Here is an 11,054-nt window from a genome sequence, read left to right as displayed (position 1 = left end):
TTTTGATTGTAGGTAGTCTTAGTTGGCTGAATATAATTTTTGGGAGGAAGGTATTCATATTAACTAAACAAAAGAAGCGCATCCCTTTACTACTACTCAAGATCAATCCAATTTAGGTGACAAATCAAAATCGTTATCCATTGACAAGAAGGGCTTCATTTGTGCAAATGTTGTTTAGCCATGAAAAAAATTACTCTTACTAAGGAAAAATACAATTTAAAAAAAAAACAAAAAGGTTGTAAAAATTTTATATAAGAAAATTGATTTTATGATTGAATAGTCACTCATCCCCTTAATTTGAAGCCTGTCGTACTCTAAAGGCAATTTTTTAAGTGGTTCAATTTACAATTTATTATAGAAAGGCACAAATGGGCATCTTTCAAGTAAAATTTAATTTGCTAATATAAATATTCAACCAATGATTGATTATTTTCAAGGGATAAAAAAATTAAAATTAAAAATTAAAAAATGTTTGCAAAATGAATATTTGTTGTTAGGGTAAGAGATCTAGAAATTGACATGGGTCCACTTATCATGATAATACTGTCATAGACATCTCCAATTGCTCAAAAAAATAAAAACACATGTACTAATATAGCAAATTACAAATGTATTAATAGTCAATCATTTTTTAACTTTTGTAATTGGTGATTGATCAATTTGTTCACCATTATTGGGACATCTCATAAAGACTACTAAGACATTTAACCACAAGCCCTAATACTTTTTGAGTGAGTTAGTATTGGTGGATGAACATCATGCACATAGTGAATGAGTGTAGAAGAGTCATTTGAAATTCCACTTTTTGACCACTTTGTGCTCCATGATGAAGAAACTTGTCAATATGGAAAAACATAAACCTTAACTTTAAGCTCTTCACTCACCTACAAAAGAACACCCAAAAAAATGACAAAATCCGACTTACAACTGAAAAGTTTAATACACAAAGTAGCCTAAATGACTACCAAATAGTTTCCCATGTATCTATTAAGATTCAAAAAGTGTTGAACATGTGATATGCATTTTTCTACTTCCAAATAGAATGAAGTCAATGTTGTCATCCTCCCCCACCAAAAAAAATCAAGAATAGAATGACAACCCTTAAACATCACACACTAAAGGAGAAATTAAGCTTAGAATGGTTGTAATTTCAACCAAAGCAAAAACACGTTGTGTTGATCAGGGAGTGCTCATTCTTGTGTTGAAAAGAAAACCAAAAAAATCAGCAAATTTTGATGTATAGATTAGGAGTTGTAAGTGTACAAATGGCTACTAGGTTGTCTCCCCCAAAAAAATGACAAAATCCAACTTACAACTGAAAAATTTAATACACAAATTAGCCTAAACAACTACCAAATATTTTCCCATGTATATATTAAGATTCAAAAAGTGTTGAACATGTGATATGCATTTGTCTACTTCCAAATAGAATGAAGTCAATGTTGTCATCCTCCCCCACCAAAAAAAATCAAGAATAGAATGACAACCGTTAAACATGACGCACTAAGGGAGAAATTAATCTTAGAATGGTCATAATTTCAACCAAAGCAAAAACACGTTGTGCTGATCAGGGAGTGCTCATTCTTGTGTTGAAAAGAAAACCAAAAAAATCAACAAATTTCAATGTATAGATTAGGAGTTGTAAGTGTACAAACAACTATTAGGTTGTCTCTCCTAGTGGTGCACAAATCGATCGATCGCCAACAACAAAAACTAAAAAAATCTAAAAATAATCAACTATTAACACATGTATAATAGCTAAAAAGACAATTAAAGATATCTATGACAAAACTATCACAATTATTAAACATGCATATACGTGTTACTTGCAAAGAATCAACTCGATGTTGTCATCTTACCCCACCAACCAACTAAAAACAAGAATAGAATGGTTATCATTTCAACCCAAGCAGAAACACGTTGTGCTGACCAGCCGAAACACGTTGTGCTGACCAGCAAGTGCTCGTTCTTCTTTTTAAAATAAACCAACTAACGTACGTAGCTTGCTGCCAAACTTTCGATATTTATATCTCCAATCTTCCTAACAAATCCTCCACCACCCATCTCAGCTCTGCAAACACTTCCTCATGGAGACAATGCTCTTCCCCACTTCCATTTCCTTCACATTACTCCCACACTATAAATTACTCTCATTTTCTTTGTCCTAGTTTCAATCCTTGCTCTTCTTCTTCTTTCCATCTCTACACCCACAAAGCAAAAACTAGCATCATGGCCTCCATCTCCACCAAAACTACCATTGTTGGGCAACTTACATCAGCTCAACAAGGGTGGAAATCTCCTGTCTGCATTGACATCCATGGCCCCGTCATGACAATCTGGATGGGTCCATTACCCATTGTAATCCTCACTGGTCAGACCCCAATATGGGAGGCCTTGGTTAATCAAGCCTCCAACTTTTCTGGACGGTCCCCTCTCTATTTAAGGCAGTTTACAAGTGCCTCTTTTAGAACCATGATTAGTTCTCCTTATAACCACCACTGGACTAGGCTTAGAAAACTCCTCCACGACAATGTTCTGAGCCCTTCCCATCTCTCCCTTCAAAGCTCCTCTCACAAGGCAAGTGTGAAGAAACTCATTACCAAGCTAGAAAATGAGATGAGAGGGAATGATAATGGTGTGGTGAAGCCATTTTATGCATTGAAGATGATCGCAATGAACTTTATTGCCCCCTTGTGCTTTGGCCCTGACTTTGAAGATGATGTTTTCTTGTCCCATCTTGAAGAATGTGTTGCCCAAGATATTTTCTTGAGTAAAAGAGGAGACATGCTTCTTGATCAATTTCCTGCCGCTCGCTTCTTTGTTCCTTGGTCGAGAAGGACTGAAAGGAATTGGAAGTCTCTAAGAGCTGATGTTCTCCGCCTCATGTTGCCCTTCATAAGATTCTCTCGCAGTTATAGAGAGTTCTTGAGGAGAACTGCTCCTTGCTGTTTCTTGAACTGTTTGTTGTCCATTGGTGAAGAGGAGGAATTAGAAATGGGGGAGTCAAAGGATTCTTCAAAGTTGTCAGATGAAGAAATAGCATTCAACTTGTATGAACTGTTTCTTCTTGCAGTAGACAGCACTTCTACTGCCATAGAATGGGCTCTCGCTTACCTCATAACAAATCCTCATGTCCAAGAGAAGGCCTATGAAGAGATTGTGAGTTTTTTAGTTTAGAGGATTTGAAGAAGTTGCCATACATACAAAGTGTAGTAAAGGAGACGCTGAGAAAAGAGTCGATTGCACCGCTTGGGATGATTCATCAGACGGAGGAGGAGTGTAAGGTGATGGGCATCACCATTCCTGCAAAATCAGCAGTGCTTTTCAATCTACACAGCGTGTCGAATGATGCAGAGGTGTGGAAGGATCCCGATGAGTTCAGGCCGGAGAGATTCATGGAGAAGAATGAGATGGACAAGAATAATGTGAGGATGGCGTATCTTCCATTTGGAGCAGGAAGGAGGGTGTGTGCGGGAATGGATGTGGCAAGCGTGCATGTTCCCGTTACTCTCGCCAATCTACTCAAGACATTCAATTGGGATTCTGCTAAAGAAGGTGTTCTTCCTGATCTCACTAGGGACATTCCAACTGTGCTCATGTCCATGAAGTATCACTTGGAAGCTCGAATTAGGCCTCGTGTAGGTTAGTCTAGGAATCAAGTCTTAGAGTGTGATGTTTATGTCATCCATCATATCTTAAATAAGACACAAGGGGTGTTTGGCTAAGATAGAATGGTATGCTTATATAAGTAAGTCAGCTTTGACTATTTGATATTTTTAGTCTAGGAGTCAAGCTTTAATAAGTGATATATACATCATAATTCAAATAATAAGATAGTACTCAATTATGAGTAATCTAGACTCACAAATGTTAGTAATTATCTTTATAGTTCTCCATCTCTCTCCTCTCTATATAAAGGAATGTGGCTATCCTCCCTACAAAATGTATAGTTGACCAATTTTTAAAAAATTGAAAACATCATATGGATTTTTTTGAAAATTTCAGCATTTGATCTTCATGATTTGCATAGTTTGTAGTAAAAAACAACATAAAAATTTAGAAAAAAATCACTATGTTTTCGTGAATCTAGAAAAATAAAAGTTTGACTTTGTTTTGTCTTTGCATTTTGTCTCGAGATTAGCCTATCCCTATATAAAGTAAGAAAGCATTTATTAGTATTCTTACTATTATAATGGTATGTTTTATATAAAGGTTGTTCTTGTGAAAGGCATGGTATGCTTTATATAAAAGTGGCTCTTTCTAGTGACATTGCTATGATAATGAAAATGAAATGTTCTTTTTATTATATTTTAATCTATTCAATCTATTTTTTATTTTAGTACATTAAAATATATTTATTTATCTATTTCAGAATTTCTAAATTATTATCCATCGTATTTAAAATAAAAAACTCTCTAGAAAATAATAATCATGTAAATTTAATGTTCAATAAATACAAGATTATTATTAAATAATATGTATGAAATTTCTAGTTCTATGTTTAATTTTATAAATATTTAGATCCCATTCAATATGTGAAAACACATTAGACAAATTTACTTGAATAAAAAATGATATATATTGTTTCTTCAAAAATTGTAAAAATATATTCGACAAAATATAAAGTCCCCTAAAAAAATTAGATTTGAAGATATATTATTTAGAAGTCATGATACTTGGTGAAGATTTTGCAAATGGGGTTGTAAGCTTTGAAATTAAGTGTGCTCGAGTTGGAGGAAATTCAAATGCTTCACTTGCATCACCTAAATTCAATGAGTGCTAAGTTTTCCATCTATCATCACATGAGATGGATTTGTGTGAGTTATTATTGATGAAACATGAATCAATAAATTTGACTCAAAAACTACACAGTTAAATCCTGATAGCAATATCACAATTTGACTTACTATAAACAAATTTGACATACTATAAACTGATATCACCTGCTTATTGATATAAATATAGATTTTTTTTTTTCAAGTATAACATTCAACAATCTCTAAGTTTTTAAATGTAGAGATACTGTTATTTTCTTGACTATGGTAGCATTGATGGTTGCATGCATGTGGTCCCGATCAAACATAGAATGTAGCATGATTTAATTTAATAATAAAAAATAAAATGGACCACTTCAATAAACATATAGAAAGAGGATTCAACTTGCCCATCTTTTTAGTTTTAGAAAAGTTTGTGTGCTTAAAGGGGATAATACTAGACAACTGGTATTTGACGGTCACCCCTACATGGCATTTGATTTTTTTTAATGATGGTTTAGTCATTTTATTGCCTTTCATTTTACAGTATAAGATTAATATTAGTTGTAATTTTTTGCTAATTTATGAATAATTAAGTAATACTTTTAAATTAAGATATTTTATCAATACAATATAAGTAATAATTAGTAGTATTTACAAAATAATAATGTTTCTAAATACATCTATTTAATAAAAAAATTATGAATTACTTATATATCTCAAATTAAGAAAGTTTTCAAGTTTATGTACTACATACTAATATTTTAAATTGCTAAAACAAATTTACATTATGCTTAAAAATATTACATATATTAATTATAATAAAATTTGTCTGTAAACTAACAAATTTAAGTGTAGTATTGACAATTTTATGAAAAATTAACTTATCAATTCATACAGCCAAAGATATTTTATGTCTGTCATATAGTGCTTAAAACTAGAAAAATGGCCAATACAACCATCAAATTCGAGCCTGACTTGACTACAATTGAGTACTTTTTAACAAGTGCATTTTAAATACAATAAATTTGTAAACATTGGTCAAAATTAGTCAATGTAAGTGACTTTTCAAGCTCTAGGAAAAAATGTCATATGTAAGCATTTTTCATTAACTTTATTTAAAAAACACAGAGGTTATTTGAATTTTCCATGTCTTCTTCCTTTAAATTGAAGTAGGACAAGTAAAAAAATATTAAAATGATATTATAATCTTAATTATTTTTATTTTTAAAACTAAAATTGTAATCCTTATAGCATGCAAATATATAAGTGGTATTAAGAAAAATAAATTATGCTTTCATATTTTACTATTTTATTATTTAATTTAATAATATCGAGGTTAATACTTTTGATACCATTATCAATATTCATATGGCTTTGCTAAAGTAAGAACTTAATGTTCTAGTTATTGTGTAATTTAATTTAATAATTTTGAGGTTAATACTTTTGATACCATTATCAATATTCATATGGCTTTGCTAAAGTAAGAACTTAATATTCTAGTTATTGTGTAATTTAATTTAATAATTTTGAGGTTAATACTTTTGATACCATTATCAATATTCATATGGCTTTCTAAAGTAAGAACTTAATATTCTAGTTATTGTTTAAATTTAGTAGTGAATGATGTTATTCTAGTTGTTTTCTTTTTTTAGATATCATTTTTATTTTTATAGTTAGAATAGTTATATTGTGTTTTAATTTTTATTATAGCTGATCAAAGTAGGTGGTTAGTATTTTCAATAAATATCTAATATTAACATATAGTTGGTTATAGGGTTTCAAAATTGAGAATTGAGAATATTATATGCATATCATTGCTAGAAATAAGGATGATAAAAATCATACTTGTAAAATTTGAAATGCAACACATTATTATATGAATCTAATCAAATGACTAATGCAAGTTGTTGATAGTTTTGGTTACAAATATCATATATTCTAACATAATGTCAAATTCTAATGAGGAGATACAATTTTCAATGAACCCAAAACATTATTCAAACAAAATTGAAACATGACCCTTATTGACAAACATGAGAAAGGACACAAAATGATACTCAAATGTAATAGATGACCAAGTAGTCCATTACAAGCCTTTACTTTTTTTGCTAATACATTTTTATATGAATCATATATAATATCAATCTATTCCAATAACCTATATCCACACATATTTTTTAGATAGGAATGTCAGTATGATGTGTTGGTGACATATTGATTTTCTTCAATTCATGTCATCCTAGTAGTATTCGGTGACTCACAAAGTTTTTCTTTGAGATCAAATTTGAGAGATCTATAAAATAGATACTCCCATCTCCTTTATCTCTGAGAAATTACATATGCCTTATGTAGGTGAGTTCTCATAGAAGAACCTCAAATTTATCTAAGGACCCTAAAAATAAACTAAACCACTATGAAACCTAAACTTGTTGTATCAATGGATGAATGTATTTGTATAGTCTTCACATGTAATCACCACCAATTTTTGTACCTACACTCAACTATCACAAGGACCATTCAAAGTATTAAATCGTGTAAACTCAAGCCCTCAAAATAGAAGACAACCTTGAAGTACTTATCACTATCAAATTCCAACTCTAAACAATACCTTCATATGTTGAAGTAGAAAATTTAGAAAATGAGATCTCATGGCAAGACACTAGACTACATTGTTCATCCCAAATGGTGTTAGTGGATCTCATAAGATATTATATTGAGACCATACAATTTTTCTACTTGTGTTGGAAATTTTTAGTGGTGAAAATGACATCAATAAAATTAACAATGGAAACTAGATTACATTGTTGGATACAATTGTTAATTGTATATTGTCTTTGATGTTACACAAATATCATATCAGCCATCAGACAGAGTCTACCGAGCTCAGACGGTCAGCAAAGCAATTTACAGTGTCTATCGAACATTCCTGAACAACACAAAGGAAAGTTAGCTCTTACCGAGCTCACTCGGGCATCAAAGGATTTTGTAGCAGAAAGTTAATGTTAACTGAGCTCCCAAGGTTAACAAAGGGAAAGTCAATGTCTACCAAGTTCACTCGGTCATTGAAGAGAAAGTTAGCTTTTACTGAGCTCATTCGGTAAGTGAAGGAAGTTCAGTTTTTACCGAGCTTCACTTGGTTAACACTAGGGAAACCATTCTGGAGCAGTGGTCTTCGAGCTGGGTCGAGCAACGAAGAATTTTATTGTTCTAAAGAATTAAATTTAATTGTTTTGTGCAATGTTTTCAGCCAACTGATTTAATGTTTTTCAGTTTTTGTAACTTGTAATTGAGCTGACTTGACAATCTGTAAGGTATATATGAAAGGTCAAGTTGTGAATTCATGAATATGTAAGAGTGTGGATGCATAAGAGTGTGAATGTATGTATGTAAATGGAATGAGCGAATATTGAATATATGAGTGAATGTTTTGGAAGGATTAGATATCTTTATGGAGCTGCAAAATTGTATTCGATCAGTGAGGATCTAGTGAAGCAGAACAGAGATCTGTATTCAGCAAAGATAAGTTGCATATATTTTAGATCACTTCATTGTTGCTTTCTAATCATTGTAACAGTGATTCAAAATCTCTTAATAGAGTTGGTTTAACAACCATTTTTTAAATCCTCTAACAAGGTGACAATTCAGTTGAATTGTTCTTAAGACCTCCAACCAGGCCACTCCTTATAGGGTGATTAAATCCTCTAACAAGGTCACACCTAACAGTGTGATTTGTAACCTTTAACAGGGTTGGCTCCTAACATGGCTCACTTCAGAAGATTGAGAATTGGTGACTATTTACTTGGTGGTTTTTCCCAAATTGGGTTTCCACATTAAATCTGGTGTCTCTTGTGTTCATGTTATTTCCTTTATGCATGCATGTTAATCACTTTAAATGCTTAATAATTTAATAGAACATCTATCAAGTTTCAGCATTTATTTGTGTGGTTACTGAGTGTCAGCAGCAACTATATTGTAAGACATCTAAGGATCTATGGATTTATTTTTGTGGTAACTGATTTACCCCTCCCCTCTCAGTTACTCCATCTCTATTTCCAACAATTGGTATCAGAGCTTTTGGTGCTTGCAGGATAAGATTTCAAGGATCTAAGCCAAAGATCATGATGTCTTATAAAAGGGAAATTCCAAGACTTAACAGGAACAACTTCTCAGCATGGCAAGGGTTGATGAGACTTCATCTAGCTTCTGTTGGAGACATAGAACTAAAATACCTCGATGAAAAATATGCAGAACCAGATGGTACACTATCTGTCAATGATATTGCTAAAAAGAAGACCCATAACATTATGATGATAGATATAGCATCTGCTCTGAGTTATGAAGAATTTGATGATATCAAGGACTGCAAATTTGCTTTTGAAATGTGGGAAAAGCTGAAAGAGATCTATGGAGGAGATGATAATGTTAGAAGAGCCAAAGCAGAAAGCTTAAGAGGACAGTTTGATCAAATGAAAATGAGAGATGATGAAAACATTGCCAAATATGTTGAAAGAGTCAAAGAAAATGTCAGTGCAATCAAAGCTTCTAGAGGTGATATCACAGAAGAAACAGTCATAAGTAAGGTTCTCAGAACATTGCTACCTATCTATGCAATTAGAGTTTCTGCAATTCAGGAAAGAAGATGTGAAGAAAATAATAAGATAAATCTAGAGGCTATAGTTGGAAGATTAACTACATTTGAACTAGACAACTTTGATAACTATGTTCCAGCTTCCAAGAAAATTGAATCAGCATTTGAAGCCAAGCTTCCACTCAAGGAAAAAGGCAAAAAGAAAAAGGAATCTCAGTCAGAAAGTGAAGATGAATTAGACCAAAGTTCAGACAGTGATCTTGAAGTAATTGAAGCCCTTTTAGCAAGGAAATATTCTAGAGGCAGAGGAAAATACAAAGGTAAAGTACCTCTAATCTATTTTTCATGTGAAGAAGTTGGTCATATTGCTGCTAGGTGTCCAAACAAGCAGAATAAAGATGAGAAGAAAAATCACAAATGGAATGGCAAGAAAGATTTCAAATCATTCAAGAATAAAGGTAAAAAATCATGTTTCATGGCTAAAGATTCTAAGGATTCTGATAATAGTCAAGATGAAATTGTTTATATTGTTGTGAAAGATAATTCTGATAGTGATGAGGAAGATAAGATGGCACTTATTTTTCATCTAAGTAAAAATGATACATGGATTATAGAAAGTGGTTGCTCTCATCATATGATTGGTGATAAAACTAAGTTTGAACATTTTGAAGGCTATGATGGTGGTAGTGTAAGGTTTGGTAATAATGAACCTCGTTACATAAAACTAAGAGGAAGAATCTCTCTAACCAAGGAACTTATATGTGATAATGCCTATTGGGTTGAAGGTCTTAAACACAATTTGTTGAGTGTGGCACAGTTACTCAATAATGGATTTAAAGTAGAATTCATGCATGGTAAAGCAAGATTTCTGGATGGCAAAGGAAAGCTGATTGGATCAGGTATTTAAACTAAAGGTAACTTGTTCTATCTTGAACCAAGTGAATGTTCATGTTTCATTGCTCGAGTTGAAGAAAGTTGGTTATGGCATAAAAGGTTGTGTCATGTAAATTTTGATAATTTGGTAAAGATAAGAAAATTCAAGAAAGTAAGAGGCATTCCTAACATAAAGAAACCTGAGGTCGGTCTATGCAAAAATTGTCAGATTGGTAAACTAGGAAAGATTAGTTTTAAAAGTAAAAACTATCAGTCTGAAGATATATTAGAAATTGTGCATACTAATTTATGTGGACCCATTGGAATTGAAAGCTATACTGGAAAAAAGTTCTTCATTCTTTTTGTTGATGATTACTCAAGAATGATGACAGTCATGTATTTAAGAAAAAAATCAGAAGCATTTGAAAAGTTCAAATGGTATTTGGCCAGAGTAGAAAAGGAAACAGGGAAAAGATTAAAATGCTTGAGGTCAGACAAAGGTGGAGAATTCATTTCACATGAGTTTAATAACTTTTGCATTGAAAGAGGAATCAAAAGACAGGTATCAGCCCCTGGAACACCCCAACAAAATGGAATAGTTGAAAGAAGGAACAAATCCATCATGGATTGTGCAAGAACTTTAATGATTGAAAAGAACATTGCTATCAAATACTGGAAGGAAGCTATCAACATTGTAGTTCATACCCTGAATCGAGTATAGCTGAAGAAAGACTCATTCAAAACCCCCTATGAGTTATGGTATGGCTATAAACCTAATGTAAGTTACATTAAAGTATTTGGAAGTAAATGTTACATTTTGAAAGAATCTAGAATAG

The 11,054-nt window shown here is 32.2% G+C and overlaps 1 protein-coding gene across 1 annotated transcript; it reads left to right on the top strand.

The window, feature by feature from the left end:
* The first annotated feature begins 2,229 nt into the window (after nt 1-2,229).
* On the top strand, nt 2,230-3,647 carry LOC149542009 ((S)-stylopine synthase 1-like). The gene is made up of 2 exons (XM_089795678.1): nt 2,230-3,159; nt 3,267-3,647. Exons 1-2 carry the CDS (start codon nt 2,230-2,232, stop codon nt 3,645-3,647), a joined length of 1,311 nt encoding a protein of 436 aa, XP_089651804.1.
* The last annotated feature ends 7,407 nt before the right edge of the window (nt 3,648-11,054 follow it).

The sequence above is a fragment of the Cupressus sempervirens genome, chromosome 8, assembly GCF_028749045.1.
Source record: "Cupressus sempervirens isolate cs-2001-9-10 chromosome 8, ASM2874904v1, whole genome shotgun sequence".
Lineage (NCBI taxonomy): Eukaryota > Viridiplantae > Streptophyta > Pinopsida > Cupressales > Cupressaceae > Cupressus > Cupressus sempervirens.
Note: the sequence above shows the minus strand (reverse complement) of the source record. Positions and strands in the feature narration are given on the sequence as shown.

What these genes read in the sequence shown, in the direction of transcription:
- LOC149542009 (XM_089795678.1), top strand. Translation starts at nt 2,230, where the DNA reads ATGGCCTCCATCTCCACCAAAACTACCATTGTTGGGCAACTTACATCA. An exon ending in AGAAGGCCTATGAAGAGATT is followed by an intron (nt 3,160 to 3,266) that starts GTGAGTTTTTTA and finishes ATGATTCATCAG; the next exon opens with ACGGAGGAGGAGTGTAAGGT.